At 42.4% G+C, this 26,273-nt stretch overlaps 1 protein-coding gene across 1 annotated transcript; it reads left to right on the top strand.

The window, feature by feature from the left end:
- The first annotated feature begins 515 nt into the window (after positions 1–515).
- Positions 516–23,968, top strand: RRP1B (ribosomal RNA processing 1B). Its single transcript, XM_058822315.1, has 16 exons — positions 516–716; positions 4,913–4,995; positions 5,877–5,934; positions 6,652–6,737; positions 7,748–7,809; positions 9,168–9,297; positions 10,681–10,745; positions 11,244–11,407; positions 11,639–11,733; positions 12,560–12,657; positions 13,082–13,101; positions 13,523–13,651; positions 14,311–15,050; positions 17,847–17,993; positions 18,706–18,772; positions 20,658–23,968. Exons 1-16 carry the CDS (start codon positions 584–586, stop codon positions 20,846–20,848), a joined length of 2,268 nt encoding a protein of 755 aa, XP_058678298.1. The 5' UTR covers positions 516–583; the 3' UTR covers positions 20,849–23,968.
- Positions 23,969–26,273: the final 2,305 nt, after the last annotated feature.

Raw genomic sequence — 26,273 nt, 5'->3', positions numbered from 1 at the left:
GGGAAAGAGAGTTTGGAAAGCTGCCCGGAGGAGGACTTGGGGTGTTGGGCAGGGGAGGCTGAACGTGAGCCAGGTGTGCCCAGGTGGCCAAGAAGGCCAATGGCACCTGGTTGGTGTCAGCAATACCAGCAGGAGCAGGACAGTGATTGTGCCTCTATACGGGGCACAGGTGAGGCCGCATCTCAGGTGCTGTGTTCCGCTCTGGCCCCTCCATCCAGGACGGACGCGGCACCCAGTGCCAAGGGCCGGTCCGCAGCGTGGAGACCGGACACCGGCTGGCCCCGGTAATCTCAGAGATTCTTTTCCAGCCTTCTTGACTCTGTGATCTGTGGGGTGCCCGGGCCGGTGGAGACCCCGGGGGGATGCCACTATTGTGCGAGCCGGCCCCGGTGGTGCCGATGAGCCCCGAACCCGGCGATGCCCCCGCGCCCATCCCCGCGCTCCGCCTCCCCGCGCTGACGGCAGAGGCCGGCGTCGCTGACGGCATCAGGCACAGCCCGGCGCGGTGCGGGCAGGCCAGGCCGGGCCGGGAGCGGGGAAGGAGCGGGACAGGGACGGGGCAGGGACGCGGCCAGGCCGGGCCATGGCTCCCGCGGCCGTGCAGCCGCCCGAGGTGCAGTTCGCTCAGCGCTTGGCCGCCAACGAGAAGCGCATCCGAGACCGCGCCCTGAAGAAGCTGCGGGGCTACATAGGCGTGCGGACCCAGCGGCCCGGCGGTACGGACCGGGGCCGGCCGGGGGCCGGCGGGGCGGACAGGGACCGGGCTAAGGACAGGGACAGGGACGGAGACAAGGACAGGTGCCGGTGTTTGGCGGAGGCAGCGGCGGCCCCGGCCCCTGTCCGGACGGCATGGGGACGGAAGGAAGCACCACGTGTGCGCCCTGAGCCCGGCACGCCTCCTCGGGGCTTCCTCTCGGGTTTTTAAATTTTGTTTTTTAATTTTTTTTCTTTTACTTTACTTTTTGCTTTTAGTTTTAACTTTTTTTTTTTTATTTTGTTTGTATTTCCGTGTATTTCCCCATGTACACTCACGTGTTGCCCCGGTGCTGCCTCAGGCGCAGCCCCAGCGCCCGGAGCCGAGGCGCTCGGGGATCCTCGCTCGGGAAGGGTCTGCGGGCACCGGGGGGGCTCGGCAAGGATCAGCTTGGATCAAGGGAGGGTCTCGAGGCCTCGAACGAGAGGCCATTAACAAATTATGGCCTATAATTAGTTATTAACGAATCCGGGATGGGAGCGGGCTGGCTCCTGGGCTCTCGTTCTCAAGGAAATGCACTGAAGTGACCCAGGCTGGAAACACCCCGGGGTATGCAGTATAAAGTTTCACCTTCTGTTGTTTCTGTGAGGTGAAAGTTTCACCTTCTGTGTTTTCATGACTGATGTTCAGGAGCATCGGAGGGAATCGAGGAAAGTTAAGTTATTTTTCAGCACGTATGTAATTGCAGCTGGTTCTGTGTAACCCATTTGGGTTGCCTGTTACTTTCAGTTCATAGTATCAAATGCTTTTTTTCCTACGTTTTTCCAAAAATTCTACTTGGAGCTGTATATCGGCACCTTAGAAATAAGAATTCAGTGATGTCCCTGAAGTTAGTTTAAAGCTGGCAAGGCCCGTCTGAAGCTCCCTGTGCCTGAAAGTGCCTCATGTGCACAGTTTCCACATGGATGTGTGTTATTCCTGTACCTCATATTACATATAATGTAATGTATAATCTATATTTTATGTTTCTTTTATATAAAACATATCTTTTATAAGCTGCTTTCTACATTATTGTATTACCATACATTTAAATTATTGCATATTACATCTATATTTTATATACTATATATATATATATGTATATATATATGTGTGTGTGTATATATATATATATATATATATATATATATATGGCTTTGGAGAACCAGCCTAGAGCTGACCCCAAGAGCTGAACTGCAGGTGCAGTGCTAGAGTACTGGTTGAGCCTGTGTGAATTCGCCTTTCCAAGTAGTATTTGACCCATTAGCCACGTGTGACAGAGGGAAGGACACCTAGAACAGCCTTACAGGGTCAGGCCAGGGAGCCAAACAGGCATTATCCCAATCCTGGCAGTTAACACAGATCTAGGGATTGCCTGGGGACTAGGATGGTGTACACCATGTACCTCTCAGGTACTTTCTATTTTTTAGCTCTGGAGACTTTCCAAGGGGGGCTGTGTGTTCAGTGGTGCTCTGTGATCTCACTGGAAAGTGCAGATTCCTTGCAGTTTGTGGAAGCAGCCACAGGAAGCACAGGGTGCCCATAACTGAGGGAAAAGGCTGCAGGTTCAGGCACTGTTTTAAAACATGAAACCATCACAAGGAAATTGCTCAGTTGGGCTGTGAACCTTTTGCATGTTAAAAACAGCCCACCACGGAATACAAATGAGGAGGAAACACGGGTGACTCATTTCCAGAGCTCTCAGATGTACTTGCTGTTAGGTACTATTCAAACTGGTAGTATTGAAACAAAGATTAACTTCTTTGGGCTTGGAGAAAAAGCATGTTCAGAAGAGAGGGGTTTATTAAAATTATTAATTAATTAGCACTTAAAGTTGTATATATAAAGTTATTTCTTATTAGCAGTTATTTATTAATTAGCAATTATAATATATATTATTATACCCATCCAATGTTCTGAGAAGGATTCACACATCAGGCAAGCCAGGTAAGGTGCCCTGACCTGAGGAGTTGGGAATGTGCTGAGTTTTGGCAGAAGTGCTGGAGTTCACCTGATGTTCAGGGCTGTCAGGTGTTTATTATATAGACAGGACTGCTCTGTGTGGTCTGTGCTAAGACTGAGGGAGCTTCTTAATTTTCAGCAAGAAGTTAAACTCTGTAGAAGCCATTGAACTACCAAATGAATGGATGAAAGAATAGTAAACAGAAATAACTCTTAGTAAAAGAGGGCAGATTGCTGAGGGAGTTCCCTGTCTGACAGAGCTGTGCTTACTTGGGCCTGGATCTGTAAAGCATTTCCATAATTTCCACTGAAATGTGCCTGTGTGGATCTGGTCCATTGCAATTATCTAGAATAGGAAAAATTGTAACAAATGCAATGATAGCAGTGTCAAAGCAGCCCAACTCCCAGACAGAAAGGCTGGCAAGTAAAGTAGTTCTTAGTGGTTGTAACATTGATGCCAGCTCCCTCAATACACAGAACAGAGTTACTGTGCACAGGGACAGTTACAATTCAAGCCCTGAAGCCAAAATCTTTCTCAGGATAGGTTCAAAGTATAGAAAGCCTTCAGTTCTGGGCATTGTGGTTGCTAATATAATGCATCCAGGTTTTAAAATAACCTTACTTTAGTGGTTTTTATTTGCCAGCTGTGGCTGGAGGCAGCACATAAAGTTGAACAGAAAACACAGTCTTGAAACTACGCTTTTGAGGCACTAGGATAAGAAAATTGCTCTAATTTTTGGTCTGAGTCTTATGTCAAGTGGACACAGGACTGCCTAGGACACTTTAAAAAGCCCTGTGTGTATGAAAAGCAAAAAAAGCTCATGGAAGTCTGTGTTTTCCTTCCTCAGAATACAGGAACAGGCTTTCCTGGGCAATGGTGGAGTTAATGTCCCTGGAGGGATTTAAAAGATGTGTAGATGTGGCACTTGGGGACATGGTTTAGTGCTGGCCTTGCAGTGATTATCTGAGAGGTCTTTTCCAACCTGAATAATTCTTTGATTCAATTCTGTGAACTCCTGAGCACATTTACAGGTAGCAGGTGATGCCTCTGTAGGGTTAATGCTGCCTGCGAGGTTAGAACTGCTTCTTACCATTCAGTATGTCACATACAATTCCCTTAAGAAATGTTATTTTAATATTTCAATGAATAGTAAATCAGTCAATGAATTTGTTTCATGTTTTATCATAACAGTACTGTCAAATCTAAGTGAAATTTATAATTAATGCTTAATATTACTGGACACATTGCTTCTTACATAGGATTTTGCATATTTCCTTCCTTTTCAAGCAAGCAGGGCTAATGTGTTTGCAGGTTTTTGTCTGAGTGAATTTTGCTTTGAAATGACTTGGTCCAAGGGGAAGGTGCACAATTTAGATCTTGCACTGTGTCTCAAGCTTTTTGACTGGCAGACCACTGAGACTGATCTTTTTGGATCAAATTTGAGCTTACTGAAGATGATCAAAGTGATTTTTCATGAGATTGCTTGGGAGTATTTAATAGGCCATAGTTTGAAAATAGCTGTAGTAGGTCATTGTAGCTGCCTTGTAACAGTGTACTGTTATAATTTTACTTCACATAAATTTACCTGATGTAATGAAAAATCCAGTTCTTGAGCAAGTATTAGTGGCTTTCCATGTAGTACTTTACTTCTGGAATGTGAAAATATTTTTTTGCTGTTAAAATTCAGGTGTTAGCACATCCCAAGACTGCCTGTATCAAAAAACTGTCATTATAGTTGCTCAGGCTCTTTGACTATAAAGTTTAACGTAGAAATAAATGTGTTGATTGCTATAAGATTATTTTATCAAAAGAAACCCCTAGTAAGGAGTAAAACTACTGGTAGAGTGTGAGACTTTTGTTTAAAACAGCAACCAAAAAAACCATGTTTCTTGTAAAACTATTTGTTATTCTCATTAAAAATTTCTTTCAGACTTAGTGTTAAAAATATGCTAGAGGCATTTATCAGAATTATCTTGATATTCATCTTACCTGTGATTGCTTTGAAATCTTTGTTGTTTCAGTACAAGATAGAAGCTTACAGTTTCCATCACTGTTCTATGCCAGATTGCCTTCCAGTTAATGTGCTTACAGTAGCAGCCCAGAGAAAAGAACAAAAACAGAGAAGAAAGCAGGGAGCAGAGAGAACTGCATGAAAATATTTTGGTGGAAAATGTGTGGGTTTTTTTCCTTTAATTCAGACTTGTTCTGTACTGTAGGTGGCTTCAGTCAGGAAGAACTGCTGAAAATATGGAAAGGCCTTTTCTATTGTATGTGGATGCAGGATAAACCTCTGCTTCAGGTACAGTAACTGGGTTTGTATTTGCCTGAGGGGGCCCTCCAACATACACTCTAGTGACATTTAATAATTTAAAATGGAGAAAATTCTTTTTTTTCCCCTTCCCCTGCAGCCCATCTGTGGTACGTGCAAAAGAGGTGACTGTAACTCGGTGATCTGAACATGAACAGATCATCTTTGGAGTCACCTTCTGAAGGGCAGGTGTAGCTGTTTACCTTTCAAAATGAGAGCTAAAACAGATGCCTCGTGGAATGTTGACTCTGTGTAACTAAAACAGTAACAGCAGGTTGCCCTTCACTGCAGCTACAACATTTGTGCAGATTTTAGTGTGAGTTCCACACTTCCTTTTCCTTTGTTAGTTCAGCAGCACTTCCTCTACTACCAAATTTGTCCCTACTGCATATTTTTGTCAACTTCTACTAGTTTTGTCTCGCTGCTTTCCAAAGATGCTGGTTTTGGAGTAGCAGCTCTCAGTAACCTCAATTTTCAGATCACTTGTCTGCATGAACAAGGTTTATCTCACACATAGCTCACACCCCTTCACAGAGACCTGTATGAGAGCAGTGCCCTGTAAGTTTTGCATCATTTATTAATTCAAATACATGGAGTTCTTCTCCTCCTAATTTAATTTTGTCTGCTGTTAGAAAGATGGTTTAATCTGGTGAAATGAACAGGTTTTGATACCCTTGAAACTCCTCTTCCAGCTGAGCTAGTCCCAGTGCAAGGATAACTGCAGTACTAAAGCAGCTGTTGAGAGAATGGTTTTCATTTTGGGAGCTGTTTCATGAAATTCACACTTCTTGCTGTTTGCTGGTCATATGTTTAGTGAGGAGACCAAACTCTAAAACATGCTACACTAACTATATTTATTTATTTACTTTTAGGAGGAACTTGCAGCCAATATCTCCCAGCTTATCCACGTGTTTCAGAATACAGAGACTCGTAAGTACTATTGAATTACCTAATGCTTTGTAGGGTGCTTCCCTCTTTGGTGATTCCACTATCACAGTGCCAGAATAAAGACAGGCAGACAGAGGGGCTATTTTGGTGGCTGTTTCTTTCCTTTTTGTCCAACTGGTCAGCGTGATTCCATTAAGGGAGGCAGGAGCTGAAGGATTTTTCTGTCTGATGCAGAAGAGTTGTGTCTTCAGTGGGATATAGGTGAGATTTTTGAGGACAGGTAGCAAAACAAACTTGTCCCCTTACTTCTCCATTCTGCATGGACTGTTCTGTGTGTTTCCTGCTCAAAACCAGCCTTGTTTCATGAGCTGTTAAGCCACTGGTATTCAGAATGCTTATGAAATGAAACACTCAGTCAGTGCCAAAAACGCTTGGGTAGAAATGGGTGCAGAACAGATACTTTGGGTAGAAATGGGTGCAGAACAGATATTTTGCTCAAAATTGTGTGTTTATAACACAAAATAGGTACAAATCTGTTCCTGTAATTAAACTTGCTTTTAAAAGTAGCTGTGTGCCTTTTCTTGTGTTTTTCTCAAGTTTAATTGATTATTGTAGCAGTGTCAAGCCTGACTTCCCACAGCTCTGTCCCTGTCACTAGGGGAATCCTAGGGAAGTGCATCCCTTTCTTGAGACCCTTTCAGATCAGCAGAGCAGCCCACTGTGGCAGACATGCAGGTGTTTCTCCTTGCTCCCTTGCAGGACACCTGTTCATCCAGACATTCTGGCAGACGATGAACCGGGAGTGGAACGGGATTGACAATCTGCGGCTGGACAAGTACTATATGGTAATTACACCTCTCTGGTGGGTAACTAATAAGAGGTAATTATACCTCTCTGGGTGGTGTTTTCTCCTAGAAAACGTGTGGTGCTGGTGTGCTGGAAGGCAGCTCTGTCTGCACATGCATTGGTGTGTATTGTAAGAGAAGACAAGGCATCATCTTCTTGACACTTTGCAAGAGATGTTTATTTTAAGGGTTTGCACTCACCACTGCATGAACCTCAAAGCCAGCACAGTTTATGTTGTGCTCAAGTGCTTTCCCTTCTAACACAGTGATTTTTCTCCTTGATTTCTATACTGGAATATAAATACTGTCTCAAAGGACACTATCAACATCAGTTTAGATCAGATTGTTTAAAGACTCTTTTATGACTCTGCGCTAGAACCCCAACTTTCCACCAGTAAGGTATCCATGTAGCACATTCAGTAGTCAAAATTCTTTCTATAGGAAACAGAATATTTAAACAGGAACTAGAATCTTAAAAAGCATACTTTTGTAAAGAACAAAATCCCATTATCTTCTTTGAAAGAAATTAATTGCAGGCACATTCACTGGTGGTTTTTCTTTCCCAATATTAGCAGATAGAAGTTATTTCAGTAAGTGAAGGGTTTTGAGCCAGTTGAATGTGGCTGTTTTACATGTGACTGTCTCTTAGTGCATTTTCAAGTAAATTAAATTGTTATTGTTATCATCTGTCCCATATTGTGTCCAGTTTAAGCTGTGGCTTTTCTTAGATGAAGGCAGTACTTAATGAAGAAATCAGGGTTGTGAATCAAGAGGAAGCTGTATAGAAATGATAATGAAGTTTGTGCCTAGCATATGAAAATAGCTTGTCCTTTTTCCTTCACAACACCCTTCTGTTGCATTACATGATAGACAATCTGTCAAAACATTCATGTGAAGCAGCTTCCACTTTGTGCTAGAGGTTGACCAAGAAATCTGTTCATATCACAGCCACAGTGGCTCCTTTACCTGTTTTCACAAACAACATGCTTAACAGATTTTGTGCTTTGCAGCTAATGCGTCTGATTTTGAGGCAATCCTTTGAAGTTCTGAAAAGAAATGAATGGGATGAGGGGTAAGCAGATTTCTGAATGTTGTTGCATCACAAACAAGTCACCCAATATACCTGTATTCAAATATATTTTCATTTAATAGATTCTTCTTTTCCATAGATGCCATTGTCATGAAGTCTTAACATTAAGGCTTATTTGTTCTTCATGTCACTTTGTTTAGTAACATAGTAATGAGTTATATGTCATTAAATTAAATACAGTATTTAATGTATTTCATTTTCTGATGTAGCCAGAAGAGCTATCAATGAAATACCAGCTACAGAGACACTAGACAGGGAACCTGCATCCCAGAAATTACAGAAAAGGAATTTTTTTGTGTGTTTATGGCTTTCTGATTGGCTCTGATTTTTTTTAAGTAATTATTTTATTGTGGTTAATCATGGTGATTTCTCTTCTGATAAGACAGAACCCCTTAATTGTAAACTAGCCTCCTGTTTGTTTCAGTGGTTTTGGATGTATTTCTTCCATATTCTATTTAAAAGGCAAATAATTGCAGTCATTTGCTCTGTCTAGAGCTCTTGTGCCACTTATAAGCTTGTTGTCTTTAAACTGATGAGGAGATTTAAATATTTTAATTGAAAGTGCTTGATAACTCAGTGTTAAGGTTATCCTTTTTCTCTCTTTCACTATCTGAAATGTGGGATGCACACAGGCATGTTTTTGTGGAAACAGAAAGGAATGCACAGCTAAAGGACACCCCATCCCTGCTGCTCCACCTTAATTTTGCACTGGGTAAATGCCCTCAGGTTGAAGAGATGAAAATGTTCCTTGTCAGGAGCAGAAGGTGTGGGAGGAGGTTTGATAGAGCTGAAGCCCTTCTTCCCACACACATGGTGACCCAGACTGACTTCTGACAAGGTTTCTAATGGCTTTGGCCTCCATCTCTCACTGGGAGGAGGCAGTGTGGGAAGAGAGGATCATGATTCCTTTCTTTGCAGAGTGAGGGAGCTCAAGAACTGCCTTTCCCTCCTGAGTGGAGCCAAGAAACTGCCTAGCATGACTTTCTTCCCTCTTGTCTTTTAAAATGCTTTTGAAGAAATGTGTATTAAAGTAAAACTGAAAGAATGTTTATGGGTTTGCAGTGTTTTGAATTCTCTTTGAGACTGGAAATGTTTGTTCTGGGCAAAATAGCAGCAGGTCCTAAAGAATGCTAGGGGACAAAGTTTGGAATACACAAAGCTTCATTTTCCTGAAAGATATCAATGATAGGCCTCAGGGTAAAAAAAGAAAGGAAAACATTTAAATTGGGTAGCTGTCCATAACTGTGAAGAAGTGGAGTTTGTTTTCAAGGCAAATAAGACATGAGCAATTGAATATTAATACCTTATAATTTTTTTTCCTCTTTATTTCTTTTTTTCAGTCTAGTTGAACCATTGCTGCAGCTATTAATGAAAGAAGTTATGGAGCCAGACAGCAATTCTCCCACTGGGATAAAGTTCCATTTCATTGATATCTATCTGGATGAATTGGCTAAAGTTGGTGCAAAGGAGGTTAGAAAATACTTTGTCATTTTATTTCTGATTTATGTGAACTGTGGCATGAAGCATTTTAGAGGAAATGTAATTTTTGAAATGTAGTTTTTAGGTTATTTAATTTTTAATGGTTTTAAATATAACAACACTGAGTAAGCATGAAGAAAGTGACTTACTACAAGTTATGCTTTTGTTCATGTCTTTGACAGTGGGAATATGGTAGTTTCTCCCAAGTTCCTGAGTACTGCTATGCTGCTCCAAATTGAGGTTGGAAAATAGTCATAAAATAGTTAGACTATTCTCATTTATTTGTTTCAGAGGGGACTCAGTGCAATTTCCCTTGTGTGAGCATGTTTTCCAGTCTTTGCTTTTGCAAAGGCTGACATAAAGCCTGCTCTTGGCTCGTTGTGTAGCACCTAAATAGAGGAGGAAAGTGAGCTTTCACAGTTGTCTTATATTTGCTTATTGTTGTCTGTGCATTGTGCAGTTCACTCCCCACATCCAGATGTTTGTTTTGCTGGTGACATCTGTCTTGCTCTGCTGTGTGTTGCTATGACAGTTAACTGATGGCCCCTAATTTTGGCTGCTCTTCCAGTGGGGCAGAGTTTTGCAGCCACAAAGCCAAGGAGCATCTCTCCTGTCCTTGCACCCTTCCTGCTGCCCATGTTCATCCCAGGTTCCTCCTCAGTTCCCTCCCCTTGTCTCTGATACTTCTCCTTGCAATGGACAAAGCTGTCAGCACTTTTCCATCCCTATTCCTTGCAGTCAGTATTCAAACCAATCCTGCCTGCAGGTTTTGAGGTTCTGGATTGTGGATCAAGAGAGAGATGAAGTCTGCACCAGAGAATTGGAGCCCAAATCATTTCTGCAGCTCCACAGTCACACAGCTGTAGCTAAGCCACTCACTGGGAGCCTGGAGAGGGGAGTGAGTCCCCCCAGACTATATGAAATCACAGATGATGCTCATAAAATGGGATTTTGAAGGAAAGAGTCTTTATCTTTAACTCTACTGTAGCTGAGAGGGTTTTGGTGCAAGCAGCCCAGTTAAGAGAAACCCAAATCCTATTCTTGTCTGCTACAGACCTTTGGGAAAGTACACAAAATTATTTAAGCTTTCTCTGCCTCATGGTTCCTTATCTAAAGTAAGAAGCTTTGTTGTATTTCTGTACTCAGCAGAATAAAGTCTGCAAGGCAGTCAGTGTTTTGGTAATACTTCTGGAAGTTTGTGGTAACAAAAAGATCCTGGATACCTCTGCCAGTTGGAATTGGATAATATGCTGAAAGACTGTTCAAGAAGATCCCCCAACACCAATTCCTGTACAAACACCAATATTCAAGGAATTTCAGTGTACACATAAAGTATTTTCTGTACTCACATTTATTTTCTTTCCAATCAAACAGCTCACAGCAGACCAGAATCTCAAGTTCATCGAACCTTTCTGCAAAATTGCTGCCAAATCAAAGGAGTAAGTTTGATGAAAGGATAAATATTTTTTAAGAATTAAGAAACTCTGAGTATGGTAATAAATAGATCAAAGAATCATAATTTCAGAATGTAGAGAAAGAAGAGTATTTTACCATCAATGTGCACAGTCATATGAAGATAACTTGTGTTTATCAAAGCTATAGTCTCCATGGATTTATAAGAACTATGTCAACCTTTGTTGGTTAATTTATCCAGTTATTTTAATTTTTTTTTTAATGCATAGAGCAGCTGAGCTGCTTCTTTGCAGTGTAATATAGGTCAGCATATAAAGAGTGAAATTTAACAGGGGCACATTAGCAGGACACTGCTTGGATTAAAGGATTTCTGCTTAGGGAGTAACAGGTTGACTTTCATCACCTGAAGAGCATGGTGTTCTTCCACATTCTTTCTCATCCATTTTCCCTCAAATCCCCACTGTTTTAACCTGGGAGGGAGGGTGTTTATGGCCTGCCTTTGGGCTCACCCTGCTCTCTGACAGTCGGCGTGTGCTCCACGCTGTGGCCACCGGTGTCTTTGAGATGATCGTGGACCAGTCCCCCTTCGCCATCGAGGACTTGATGAAAGAGCTGGGTACCAACAGTGATGAGGAGAATGTTTCTGAAGAAGGCAAACAGGAAAATGAAGAGATGCTTAGAACCAAAGGTAAGGAGGAAACTCTAAATTGCCCTGGTAAGAGTTGCTAGGAAACAGATTTCAGGAAACCTGTTTCCTGAAAATACATTTCTGCTCTGAACCAATCAAACACATGTTCAGGGTGTTGTAAGGGTAATTGTGTTTTCCTGTCTTCCCTTCAGATGTGCTTAGTAAAGCTTGTTCCTTTGGAGTTGCTTATCTCAGACAAAATATTAATGTTCAATCTTTTTTCTATAATAGCAGACAGATCTCTGTCAAGAAAATCAGCGCAGGATGCTAAAAACACAGAGGATATTAGTGAAAATGCTGATGATGGGATCGGGGCTGTTCTTCAGGTTTGTGGCTCTTTTGCTCTGTTACTGATATTTCTGCTCTCTTTCTTCCCCATCCTTTTCAAGAGGTGAAGAAGTAAAGGGTGTTAATGGATAAACATGTTAGAAAATTTTAATCTCTTGATTTATTATAAGGTGGTATTTATGTAATGTGTATTCTGTCAGTGGTAGTAAATTAAATCCATGTCTAAATTCCTCTTTCCTCTCTCCCATACCTTCTGTTTTCTGCTCCTTCCTTCCCATTTCAAGAGTTAAAAAATGTGTATGCTAAAAGCCAAGTCAGTGAGGGTGGGGAAGCAATGAGCCTAATTTTCATTGAACATGGATTATGGGATACCTACCTAGGAGAGAGGGTAATATGTTACAATTTGGGTTTTCTAAACCCAGGGCCAGTGCAGTGTAGTGATTCTGACACATCCTCCCATCAAACACACATGCAGGTGGATACACTTGATGTATTTGTGGCTTTTAAACAAGAATTAGGACACGGCACACTTTAAATCTGATATTTAGCTAAATATTTATGGGAGTTTTGAAGTGGGTTGGCTTCTCTCTTGAGTAAGAAATCAGGTTAGGAATGTTTGAGAACGTGGTAGCAAGTTCAGCTGTTCTGTTAATGAAGCAGCCATCTGTACAAGTCAGTGTGTGAAGGGGGCGTAAATTTCAACAGAGGAAAACATTTGGGTTTAAAGGAGGTGTTTGTTTCAAGATGTGTATCTTTACAAGTTACCTATTGAACTTAATGCTTGATATATTTGTAACACGAGTTGCACTGGGTGATCTTGCATGGATAAACTAAGAACAGCTGTGTTGTACTTCCCTCCAACAGTTTGATTACAAGGCTGTTGCTGACAAAATCTTCGAATTTGCCAGCAAGAAAAATATACCTTCCCTGAACAGAAAGAGGCTGTACAAGCTGGTCAAAAAGTAAGTTCTGCTGAAATACACCTTGTCCTGAGCTACTTTGGTTTTCTTTCTGCCCAACCTGTCTTGTCCTGACACCATTGTTATGCTGATCCTCATTGGTACCAGCCAGCTGCAGCCAGCTGGGGTTTATCTGCACAGGGTGGGCTTGAACTGCAGGATGTGGCATCAGCTTGGGTGTGATGCAAGGAACAGATGCAGGAAAAGTGTTAAATTGTTGTTTTCTCACTATTTTCAGTAATTTGGTTTGAGTAGGGGGGCTACTGAGGCAGATCTGTTCTGGAGTTTATAACTTCCTATGCAAAAATATGTTGTTCCTGTTCTGACAAAACCATAGTAAGTGCAGTGATGCTGTTCTGCTGGTGTTATAATTGGTACTGAATGAGTAACTATGTTTTGGTTTTTCTTTTCTCCCTCTCACTTGCAGGTTCCAGGACTTAGCAGAAGGTAAGGACTGAGCAGCAGACAGAGACAGTAGTCACTGTCTTTATTTTCCATTAAATTACATATAATATTCCCATACAATGCATATTGGAATTATTTTTCTCCTCTTTTTTTAATGTGCATTTCAAGAATATTATATTGGGGGTTTTGTGGATTTTAAAAATCTCATTAAGACACATTACACATATTTGGAGATGGCCAAATTAATTTCACAATTTGAGCAACCCTGTACTTTGTCCCTAAATGAAAGATGATTATTTTTGCTTAAGCAAATAGGAATGGGTTATGTGCTTTGCTTTAAGGTTGGGTGGAGAAAGAGGAGTTGTTTTTTTTCTTTCTGTGAGAGTTATGCTGTATAGGTACAGCATAACTGTTCATAGAAGTAGGACTCTCAGTTTTCTGATACCTTATCCTTCCTCAACAGGAATCTTCCCCCAGGATATTCCTGAAGAAGTTTCTACAGATGAAGATGATGATGATGAACCCGGTAGGCGAAAGCGAAAGAAAAAAGCTGTCAAGCCTTGGCAACAAAATGAGCTGGAAAAAGTAAAAGGTAAGGCAAGATCAATATTTGGGAGAGAGACAATCTGCAGTGACTTGTGCAGTTTGGCAAAGTGTCAGATAAAAGCTGTTCTGAGGAAGGCAACACTGTTGTTCAGGATGTGCTGATTTGTATCCTGTTGTGATGAAGGTTAAATGTGAAATTCAGTTCCCGTTGAAAGTGGGAGGATTTCTCTTCCTAATTCTGAGGCAAGCATCACCTCAAAAATTTCAGTCAAAAGTAGAACTGAAAGCAGCTGTTTGCATTGCTCCTGTGGGAAAGCAGAAACATGTCTTAAAACAGGATGAGTGTTAGAATATAAGAATTTGGGGATGTTGAAATACTTAACCCCTGAGTTGCCCTTCTGATGGGCTTAACAGGTGGGTAAAAATAACTCTTTTTAGGGATGTTGCTATGAAAAATAGGCTTGCCACAGGGAATGGTTTAGATCTTACCTGTGATAAGGCAAAATTAGCAAAATATTAATTAGGCCAGACGTCATCAGACTGCAGTGTCCTCAGCAGCTGTAACAATAAAACTGCAGGCTGATAACAGGAAAATGGTGCACCTATTTTAAAATAGAAGAACAAAAATAGAATAGAATTCAGTTGTTGTGAGTACCTTTTGTGTTTCACATGTGTGTTATGGCATTCTTTTTGGGATGGATTTAGAGGATAAAGAAGACCTGTCAAGTGGGAAGGTGCCATCAGTTCCCCAAAGGAAGAGGAAAAAAAGGAAGAAGAGGGACAGCATAAGTGCTGATTCTGGAACAGCTGATGGAAATTGTGAGGAGGGAAAAGCTGAAACATCTGGATCCAATCCTTCTAGCCAGGAAAAGGCGCCAGAAAATAAAAAGGAGAGGAAGAGAAAGAAATTGCTAGTAAATGAGGCCAGTGAGACCACAGATGTAGCAACTGACACCAGAGAAAATCACAATATCTGTGTGCAGAACAGCCTGACTGACACAGAACAGAATAAAAAGAGTCAGCTGAAGAAATTGAATCCAAAAGTGCAGAATGTTCCTGCGAAATCAGCGTGTCAGAATGGGGCAGCCACTGCCAGTGCAGCAGAGGATGTCAGCCCTTCTGTCACTCTGTTACCTCCCAAGGCTGTGAAAAAGAAGCAGAAAGCAGGGGCTGTCCTGGTGAATGGGGATCCCCCTGTGCAGCAAACTGACCTGAAACCCAGCAAGGATTTGCTGGGGACCCTGCCAGGAAAGGCAGAGGCTGAATCTGCACCCTCCGGAAAGGTCACACTGAAGAGAAAGACAAAGTTAGTTGGTTTGGAAGGGATGAAAGCCTCCAGTCAAAATGCAGCAACTCTGAAAAAGAAGAGAAAAGTGAAAGAGGTGCTAAACTCTGTGGAAGCCAATGGAGTTCTGGAGAGTGTATGCAAGAAAAACAGGAAGGTGGTATGTACATCTCATTTTTTTCTCTGCCTGCTTCAGGAACTGCCAGGCTGATTTTCTGATCTGGCTTTGGCTTTCTGACCATGGGGCTGCATGGGCTGCTGGCTGATGTCATCATTCATTGTCACCAAAAAAGAACTTGAGTCCCCAGAAATCCACACACTGCTACAGTGTCACACCCCCCTGTACAATGACACTCAATCCTGTGCCAGGCAGTCAGCTGGAAGAACCCATCTAGCTGAAAAATGGGATGTTAGGGGCAAGATGGGGTTGTCTTTTTTTGTGGTTTTTTGCCTTTGGTCTCTGGGTTAATGATTCTTTTGCATTGGGTCTCTCTTTGAGCTTTACAGCATACTCACCAAGGGCATCATAGTTTGGCAAAACAGTGAGAAATGGGAAGATGGAACATCCCATCCAGCACACAAGATAAGGATCAGCTCCTTGTGAAACTGCCCACAGCAGTTCCAGGAGTGGCTTCTTCTGCTTGCTCACTGCTCCATCTTAGAAAAAATGATAGGACTGTCTGGGGAAGGTATTTGGGAAAGAGAATAGACACTGGAACATTGGAATAGAGAATATGATACTGTGACCTTTAATGGCTGTGTGATCATATGTTTGAATGGTCCAGTTTTTTATAAATACAACACTGTGCTTGTTCACTAGGAAGGTCTGATGTCTTCTTCTTCAAAAATGTATGCCTTGCAGTTTGAGAATAACCAATTTTTTTGACCTCTCTACCTTCACCCCCATTTTCTTCTTTGTAATAGGTAGAATAGTGTTGATTTTTCTCAATGATTTGAGAGTCAGAAAGCATTTTGCACTGTATGGTTTTGATAGAGTGGCTAAAGAAAGAGAGTGCAGGTGTTCTTCCCTCTCCTGCTACTGAAATTCTTTTTAACTGCTCATTTCCTGTGTGCATATTCACCCTAACACATTCAGGAGTTTAGTTTCATTCTTGGAAGTGTTGCTGACAGTCTTACTTTGGTGGAAAAAAATTCATAAAGCACAGATGAGATTATGAGTACAAAAAAGAGTTAAACCTGCATGTTTTGAGCCCATGAGCTCACTTCTGTTTGACTTATGTTTAAACCTGTAGGATTAGTTAAATAGTGCAGCCTTGTATATGGAGATAGAGCTACTCAGTCCTTCACAGGAGAAAAAATTAATATTGAAACTTTGCTTAAATAGGAATAAAATAGTTGACATTTTCTGTTTTTTTGATGATGAAGTGCTGAGAGGTAAGAGCCAAAAGGTTTCTCTCTCCCCACTATTCAAACTGCATTTCTCTCACTGTGGGGCTCCCAAAGTAGGAACCATTGGCTTTGTTTCCTACCTCAATATTCCATGTTTCACACCTGGTTTTACTTTGCCTATAAAAGTTTTAATTTCTAAGAAAATATGATTATGACACCCCCATCTCTTTCTGTGAGAGTTTGCTGCAGGTGACCAATAGATTCCAAAACCTGTGATAGATTCAAGATAAGAAGTTCCTGCAGACTTCATGGGAGTGAGTTTTTGGCACAAATTAGCACTGAGGAAAAGGCAGCAGCACAACCTAGCACTGGCCTGTTGGCTGGCAGGGCTTGGGCTACTGGGTCACTCTTCATGTGGAATTCCAAAGAAATTATGGAATTTGCTTTTTCTTGCTCAGTCCACATAGTTGTGTGAGTGTGTGTGTTAAAAGAGATGGAGACAAGGAAAGGTACTTGGAAGTTGAGTCAGGAGGAGAGGGAGAGTACTGATGGAAGAAAGAAGAGGTCAGGGGAAAGTTTAAAATGTACAAATGCAGAGGAAATTGAGCTTTGCTAATTTTGTTTTCATTGCTTGAGAAATAACATGTTGTTTTCTTTCCTTGTTTTAGTTATGCAACCTTGGCCTTGTGCCCAGAAATGAGGGGCATGTTTTGATTCTTGATTTCAAGGACAACACACACCTCCAGAGAGTTAGCTTCAAATATTCACAGGAAAGAGGAGGAGGAGAAGGGGAAAAAAACCAGACGAGATCAGCATTGTTTCAGAGTTGTCTCCACAATTAAGAAAACAAGAAGTCTTGTGGGTTTTCCTTTTATTTGAAGCAGAAGTGATTTTCAGATCAAAAGAGGCCATATCTGCTGTACATTTTCCACAGTTTGTCAGTGAATACCTTTGGAATTCCATGTCTGTAGGTTGATGAGAAGCATAACTGAGCTTCCCCTGACCACAGTCCACAGGCAGCAGGTTAGAAAGCTCTGCCAGTGCAAGCCCTAAGCATTGCCTTCCACTGGAGACAAGAATTGCTTTAAATACCATAAGAGTATGAATTTTAGTCAGCAAACCAGTAGCACTACACAATAGCTGAAAGTATAGTCAGATTTCATACTCCATTTTTTTCTTCAAAGTTTTCATCTTAGCCCAAAGCTGTGTTTGTTCATTACTTACTTATCTTGTTCATTCAGGGGTACCACAGAAGAGTTTTTACTTATGGTGAAGGAAAAAAAAAAGATCACTTGTGTGCAGGAGAGAAGGATCAATTGCAAAGTATCCTCATGCACATGGAGAAAACATGTTTGTTTGCACTCTGCTGAGCTTGGCAGATCTATTACAAATTCTTCCTTTTGTGCTTTGCAATGACTTTCTTATTTCTGTACAGAGCTTGCCTTCAATTTCTGCTTTCAGTCATGCCAATTGCAAAATTACCTTCTGGGAGCTAAACATGGTGATTTAACTAATGTGAGTGTGTGGTCAGCACTGGTCACAGCACTAGGTATTGGTTAATACAGAACTTTGTACAAAGTTCATTTTCCCTTTCCCTCCTTGACAGGAAAGCACTGCTGCTCTGTCACCATTAAAGAAAAAGAAATCAAAAGCGGGAAGTGATTTTGTAAAATTTGAAAAATCAACTGTACCAAAGGCAGTGTTCTTCAGGAAAGCCAGAAGCACCATCTCTTCCCCCAGGACACCCATGCAGGTGAGGTGATCTCACAAAGGGTACCTGACTCTGGGAACAAATGTCTTCCCAAGCAAGCTCCTCATCACTTGTGATGTTTTTTCCACTCCCTGTTAGTCTCCTAACGTGAGCTGATATAACTGGAAATGCTGCTGCTGTAAACAGTCACACATGGCTCCAGAGTTTCAGAAAATGAGTGAGAGATGTCTCTGAAGTCTCTTCTTCCCTCCCCTCTGCTTTCAGCCTTCTTGTTGAACACACGCCATTTTGAATCTGCTCATTTCACAAGAAAGCAAAAACAAACTGATTTCAGTCTTGCAAAGGGGCTTTGAGCCTCCATTTCTTCTCATTTGTGGAGACTGGCAACAGTGCAGGGCTTCAATAGTCTGCCCTCTTCTCTAGACCTTTTTAACATTTAAAGCTTTTCAAGTCCTCCTAGCAGTTTGAGGCCTGAGTGCAGTGGGGCCAATCTGTTTAGCACACAAATATCTTCTTGTTTGTTGTTGACTTACGTAATGACATTAAGGAGAGTATGTGATTTCTGCACAAATGGAATATGTTTGCTTTTGGCTAGGAAAACAGTGCTGCCTTAGCAGCAGTCAGAGGATTGGGGCAATTCTAAGCAAAATGAAGGAAGAAGTAGGCTGTTTTACATCTGTGGGTGCAAATGAAAGAACTCTAAGCATTGCCTCAAAAATCTTATTTTATTTAATGTCTTTATTTTGCTTTACAGCTGAACAAACTGCAGACACCCAGCTCCAAAAGAGTCACATTTGGCTTGAATAAAAACATGACTGCAGGTGAGTCTGATGTGTGTGTCCACAGTCTCTCTGGTAACTGAGGAATGGGGAAGCTGTACACACTCACACACCTGTGGGATACCTCTAAAACAGGATGGTTCTGTTCCTGTCTCAATATTTGTATTTAGTTTACAAATCCTCTTCAAGTTCCTTTCCAGACAAGATGGTAAAGTTTAGTGTCACAGACATCTTTTCATGAAAATTCTTTCCTTAGGATTTTTTTCTCCTGAGAAGCTGAGAGGCCTCAGGAACAAAATATAAACAATGATTATCTGCTGCTGTGGAATGCAACAGGTGCATCTGTGATTGGACCATGTTGGATGTTTGTAATTAATGACCAGTCACAGCCCAGCTGGCTCAGACAGAGAGTCCAGGACCATGGATAACAAAGCTGCCTTTGTTATCATTCTTTCCTTTCTATTCTTAGCTAAGCTAGCCTTCTGAGATGAAACCTTTTCTTCTATTCTTTTAGTATAGTTTTAATGTAATATATATCATAAAATAATAAATCAGCCTTCTGAAACATGGAGTCAGATCTCCGTCTCTTCCTGCAACATAAGACCCCTGTGAACACCGTCACAGTTTAGGACACTGAGCCTTGCAGCTAGACCTGAGCAATTCCAGGGTGCTGCATTAGTGACCTGCAGAAGGAGCCTCATGGGTGGCAAACTGCAGCAGGGTGCTGAACTTCCCTTCCTGAGCTGCCTGTGTGCAGAGCTCCTCTGGAAACACCTGCACTTCACAGTTTTCATTGCTCACTTCTGTTTCCCAAGGCAAAGATGCTGACATGCTGATAAAATCAGACTTTGTAGTAGCAAAGTTTGCTTTTTATTTTGGCTGCTTGTGGCTTATGAATGATCATGAGTAGGTAAAGGTCACTTCCCTTCTGTAAGCAGGTGGTGTTTTCCCTGTTAAATAAATGTCTTGCTCCATAGCTAACAATTATATTCCATGAATTCATTTAGCTACTTTTTAACTCCCTGAAGTGTGCAAAAGGTCAAGTTCAAATTGAGAACAGTGTATTTAGGTAAATGTCTTCATGTTAATATAACACAGCTGAACAAAATGAAAAATAAGTGCTGGCTGAAGGGATGGCCAAGAGTCTCTGGAGCTGTTCAGCAGTCAGAGTAGAGACACTGCTTACCCACTGGCATCTTTTAAAGTCCAGTGGGGTGTTTTCCAGGATAGCTGGAACTCTTGTGTGGGAGGAGAAGGCCCAGGGTCTCTGGTGCTCTGTGGAACTACATGGAGGGTTCACAGTGGATTGCAGCAGACCCTGTTCCCCAAGGGGTGTCACTGTCATATTTTCTGAAAAATCCCTTTGCTCAGGATTTTTCTCCTGGGAAGCTGAGAAGTGTCAGAGAAAAATGAAAACAACAATTTCCTGATTCGCTTCTCCTGTGGTTTGCTGCTTTGGAATGTGGTTTGGACATTGTTTACCAACTGGTCATTGTTTGATTGGTTTCATGTGAATTGTTTTGACTTAATGACCAATCACCTCCAGCTGTTTCAGGACTCTGGAAGCAGTCACGAGTTTTCATTATCATTCTTTGTAGCCTTCTGTCTGTATCTTTTCTCTATTCTTTAGTATAGCATTCTTTAATATAATAAAATACCATAAAATAATAAATTAGCCTTCTAAGAACATAAGAGTCATATTCATCAATTCCTGCTTTGTCCTGGGGACCCCAAAAATACCACAGAGGGGCTCTGCTGAGAGATGTGCTTCACCGCTATCTCTTTTCTCTGCCAAGGCTTCTGAGCCCTGCTGGGCTTGAGGATCTAACTCAGTTTTCTAGGGCTGGGAAATTCCACAGTTGATTGAGAGGCCCAGTTATTCCAGGGGTTGCATTTCATTTTAATTTGTTGGCTTGTTTTTCAACAGAATTCAAAAAGACTGACAAAAGTATATTGGTGAGCCCAGAAGGACCCTCCCGTGTGGCTTTCAATCCTGAACAGAAACCTCGTCATGGGGTGCTGAAGTCACCCACAGTGACCCCAGCAAAAGAGCCCCAAATGAAGAGACCATTTACTATGTCAGCTAAGAAGAGACCAACTGCTGTGGACTTCTTTTAAACCAACAAATGTGGCCTACTTTTGTACAGGACATTTTGCTAACCTAGAATGTTCTCTGGAGGTATTTTGAACTTCTTTATTTTTTTAAGTTAATACAAATTGTATATACAAAATTCTGATTATGACCTGGATCATTGCTATTTTGAAACCACTTCAGCTCTGCCTTGAAATACTTGTTTTGTCTTTTTACAGAAAAGAAACAAAACCCAATCTCTGCTCAGGTTTGGTCTACAAAAAGTATGGTCTCTGCCCATGTCATTCCCAAGAGACTTGTCCATTTAATTAAGGAATGTACAGGATTTGATTGTTTCAGTGATTTTTTTTTTTTTTGAGCCAGTGTAAGACAACTTGCACTTCATGCTGTTAAACTGTCTTTCATTAGACAGAGTTTAAATTGGAAAAAGGCAATGCAAATTTTAAGCCTACTTGGTCATGTATTTCTATATTTTAAAATTCTACTCTGTCATTTATCATGTGTCACCCCTGGCATCCTGTTAATTCTTCTGGAAATAATGATTACCTTGTGTGTCTGTTTAATAACAGCTGGACTTGGGTAGCTTTGCAGCTAGCAAGAGAGCTTTCCCTGGGATAAGAAACCCTTAGCTGTTGTTCAAGTGGTCACTGGTGCAAATAAACCTTCACAGCTGGCTGGCTGCCTGCTGAGCTGGGGACAAGTCACCCCATTGTTTTCAGTCATGCAAGTGCCAAAGCTGGCTTGAGCCTGTCACACTGTGAGCTGGCTCCTTCTCTTCACTGAACTGAAATTTGTGCAGGAGAAATCTTTGATATTTCCAGGTCTTCCCCCAGCCCCCTCTGCTGCCTTTCCTGAAGGTCTGACAGGACTCCTGGGTTTCTGCTTTAGCAGCTGGTGCCACCACACTGAGCCAGAACTCAGCCCTCATTCAGGGCATGAACTCTGCTGGACTGAAGTGAGCTAGGTGGGTGCAGTGCATCTTTGGGTAGGACACATCTCTCCAAAAGCTTTGTGCCTCTCAGTGCAGGGTGAAACTTTACAGCCCATGCATCTTGGTTTTGGTTTTGATGTAGAATCAGATGTCCACTTGGCATTTCTCAGAGTTCAGTTTTTATTTGGATGTTTTATTACTATTCTGCGTGTTTTGTTTTTAATTTGCTTCTTTGGTAAAGATTGAGATGCATTGCTGCAAGAGATCATTTATGTAATCTGAATGGGAACAGTGAGGAGGGGAAGAGTAAATTAAAATAAAACCTTTTTTGATACAATTGGAAGATTTGAAACCTTTCTTTGGGAATTTTCCTTATGTGAATGACACAAAGGCTTTGCAGCAGATCTCTACATTAGAGCTCAGCTTGGAAGCACAGCCTGGTGCCAGAGCAAAGCTCTGAAGTTTGTGAAGCTTCACACCAGTTATTGCTGTGATCCTGTAAGAGAGAGGGTGAACCTGCTTCATTACTTTGTCTTAGGATAACTGGATTATCAGTTAAATAAACTGATAAATGTTTATTTAGCTACTTCAGCCAGAAGTACATTTTGTGACATATTTGCATACTTCAGTGCTGGCTTTTACCAGTCCTGTGCCAGATTACTCCTCATAAGCAACGGTATTGAAACTGTTCTTTTGTACCTCAGCTACACTTGCTTCCAAATACTGGGGTACTCCCAGATGGCTGCTTGGTCTCAGCTGCTCAATTCTGATCCGTCCCAGTTCTCTCACTAAGTTTGTGACAGTCCATGGTTTGTGGTACTGCCAGAAATTAATTTTGCTCTTTTCTTTTCCCATTTACAGTGAAGGACTGAATTTCATTTGGTTTTGATATTGTTCTAGGCTGTAGCTCTTTCTGTGATCAATAAAGAACTCTGGAGAATACGTTGATAAATGAATGATATTCATTTATGCAAGTATTGTTCATTTATGTTTTAAAAAACTCATTGTAAATTAGCATAATGGATTTTATTGACAAGATGATGGTAAGTAGGGTGTAACAGCCTGTTCAATATGTTGTACTGTTACTTTGTCCTGTGAGTGAAAAGTCTCTTGTGGAATATGCATAAAACCATTTGTATGTGCATGGTTGTGAATGCCTCAGGTTAGAGATGCCACATTTCTCCAAGGATAGAGATGCAATCACTTGGTGGATCTGGTGTGCACAGAAAAATCCAGGATCCAGACACATTGGGGGTTTGGTTTGGTTTTAATACATATAACTTATTATGGAAATGTATTGATTGTCTGGCTATATCTCTGTTGATTCTAGATCCACTGAACCTGTTGTTTGTCCAACGATTTTGTTGCCTACAGTGTTAAATGGAGAGGGCAGAAATGGCAGTCAGGATTTTATCTAAAATTTTAGTGATGTGGTTGCTTGTTGCAATGCATCCATAATCCATCTGTACCATGAAACTGGTGCAGTGTTCTGTAAATATGCCTGTGAGATGGGTATTGTCTTCAGAGGTATCTGGAATTTCATTCAGGACAACTTTACAAACAAAACCCTACCACTGTCAATGCAGTTTATTCAGCATTGTTGAGGTACATTTGAATACATTACCCAAATTATTTGGATAGTGACAATGCCAATAAGCATTGAAGACAAAAAAAAAAAAAAAGAAATATAATTTGCAATATCCACTGCATAGACACAATGGTACTCTGAGGAGAGATGTAGTGGTAAGAAAAGAAAAAGGAAAACTTATCTGACCTGTTTGATGTCACTTCATGGATTTTTTTCCAGTGTTCTTCCAGCTGCCAGCCATGCTCTGAGTCAAAAATAATGTGGCCTAACTTTCAAAGGACAGTGGTTTTGTATTTTTGTTACAAATCTGATCAACTTTGTCAAGCTCTAATAGTTTATAATTCTTCATTGCTTCAAGAGAACTTAAAAGCACAGAATTAATTCAGGAAGGCAAAAAGTGGAAATTCTGTTTCAATTATTGGATATGCAAGATCTCATAGTCAGTCTTGTCAAAGCTGTGTGGGGAGTATCCAGTGCCCTTTGTCATGAATTACCTGTTCTGAGATTTCATTAGAGACAGGAAAAAAGTATCATTTTATGTTCCTCTGCAAGAGCATTGTTAATACAAATACAATGTCTAAGCATTACATCATTTAATCTAGTCCAATAAAGCATATTTTTGGTGGATGTTGTATTTTGGGTAAATCTGTGAATTTGGGAGGTTGAAGAGTGTAATATCTGGGGGGCCACTAGAAAGCACAAAGTTGTTCTTGCTGGTGTGCACCTGCTATCTGTCTTTTCCTTTTATTTGATAGTATAAAGAGCCCAAACTGAAAAAGACTCAGATACTTTTGGAGTAGGCTGGAGACAGGACACAGCTGTTCATACACCTTAAACTTCATAACTTTGAATTCCAAAGGTATGAAGTTCAAGGTGTATGAACTTTGAGTAAGAGATAGCAGCACCTAAAAGATTGCTCAAGGGAAATTAGTAGATCACACCCTGTCACTGCTTGATGAAAATTGAAAACTGGAGTGGTAATGTGGCCATATGTGCACTGCAGAGTGCCAGGATAGGTGGGAGATGGACACTTGGAAAGCTCTTGGCCTGCCTGTTACCAGCAACACATCTAAAGGAATTCATGTATAGTCAAATCCTGCACAGGGTGCTGCAGCCCCACCTCAGGTGCTGGCAGGCCCTGCACCTGCTTGGGATCAATTAAAATCAATCACAGTTTTTTGACAGGCACATAATTTTCAGGAATGCAGAAGTAATTATTCAGACAAAGAAAACTGATCTATCCCTACAAGTGTCACTAGTAAAGTTAAACCATGAGTCCTCAGGTAAAACAGGAACAGAGTTCCTTCTTGTGTAAAAGAGGCTGGCCCAGAGCCTGTGCATCATCCCGGGGGAGTGACACAGGGTGGCTTCAATATGGACACATGATCCAAAGATGCTGCTTTTCCAACCATGCTTGCCTGTGCCTGGTCCATTGTGGGAGCCAGAGTGGCCAGGGAAAGCAGCAGAGCTCTGAAATTCTGAAACTGAAACAGCTGCAGTCTGTGGCCAACTCTCTGTCATTGGGGAAGCCATGCAAGGGCCCTGGGGCCAAGGCAGAGCTCTGAGGGACACCCCTCATCCCAGCCTGCAGCTGGACATGGAGCCACTGCCCACAGCTCCCTGGCTGGGTCCATCTGGAGCTCCTCCATCCCTGAGGAGCCTCCAGAGCCAGGGTTCTGCGGGGTGGGGATGGGGCTGTCGTGTGGGACCTGTCCAAAGCCTCACAGGGGCCTGGGCACGTCAGGGGCTGCTCCATGCCAGTTCCAGTGGGGTCAGCAGTTGAAGGGATGTGGGGTGTGGCCCTTTGTGACACAGGTGTGTGGTGCCAGGGCCTGTGGTGATGCAGGACATGGTGGCACCCAGAAGCCCTTGTGACATGGCAGAGCCCTGTCCTGCCAGAGGGGTGTCTGAGGGGTGCCTTAGAGTGTCTGAGGGGCGCAGAGCCCTGGGGTGCCCAGTCCCAGCAGAGCCGCTCTGCCAGGAGGCAGCAGCTCCCCTGAGCGCTTCTGTGGCAGAGCACGACAGAGCCGCTCACAGAGGAGGTGAACCCCAACTCCTCCCCTGCCACGGAGCAACGGGGCCGGCGCATGAAACCCCAGGTGATGGCCAGCCATGGAGGGAGAGGGGATGGAGGGAGCTGGCATGAGGCTGGAGAGCAGCTGCCTGGAGGACAGGGCCCTGTAGCCCCTGATGTGCCAAGGCAGTCGCCTCCTTCCCCCACAGCCACGGCACAGAGCCAAAGCCCTGCTCCACACAGCCCCAGGTTCTCCCCCAGCCCTGTGTGCCCCCTCAGCCCCTGCCCTGGGTGGCTGGAAGCCCTCAGGGAGCAGGGGCAGGGGGCAGTAGGGGGTTCAGAGCTGCCAGGGCCACAGACTGTAGAGTGGGACTTGGACAGGAAGGAGAGAGAGAGGGAACCCTATGTGGGCTGGGAACTGGCCCACTGGGGAAAGAAGAGTGTCCCAGAGCTGTCCCAAAGGGAAGATAAATATCAAGATCTGTCTCAACTGGAATTTGAGAGAGACCAAGAGTTGTCCAATGGGGAAGTTGTGACACGCCAGGAGCCCTCCCAAAAGCAAGATGTGAATGTCCAAGAGCTGTACAAGCAGGATGACAAAAGAGACCAGGAGCTGTCAGAGGGTGAGATACACCCAGACCTGTGTCACCAGGAATTTGAGAGACACCAAGAGCTATCCAAATGGCTGGACATGAGAATCCAAGAGCTGCTGCAAGAAGAAAACAACAGCAACAAAATGTTTCCCCAATGGGAACACTCCATTGACCAAGAGCTGTCCGAAGGAGAAGTCAGACGATACCCAAAGTTGTCCCAAGAGAGAGATGACAGTGACAAAAAGGAGTCACAGAAGGACTTGGAATGCATCACCATCCACACTATTTGGATCAACCCCAAGTACCCACAGCTCCTACAGGACCT

This window comes from Ammospiza caudacuta, chromosome 2, assembly GCF_027887145.1.
Source record: "Ammospiza caudacuta isolate bAmmCau1 chromosome 2, bAmmCau1.pri, whole genome shotgun sequence".
Taxonomy (NCBI): domain Eukaryota; kingdom Metazoa; phylum Chordata; class Aves; order Passeriformes; family Passerellidae; genus Ammospiza; species Ammospiza caudacuta.
The sequence above is the reverse complement of the archived record's forward strand: the minus strand, read 5'-3'. Positions and strand labels throughout refer to the sequence as shown.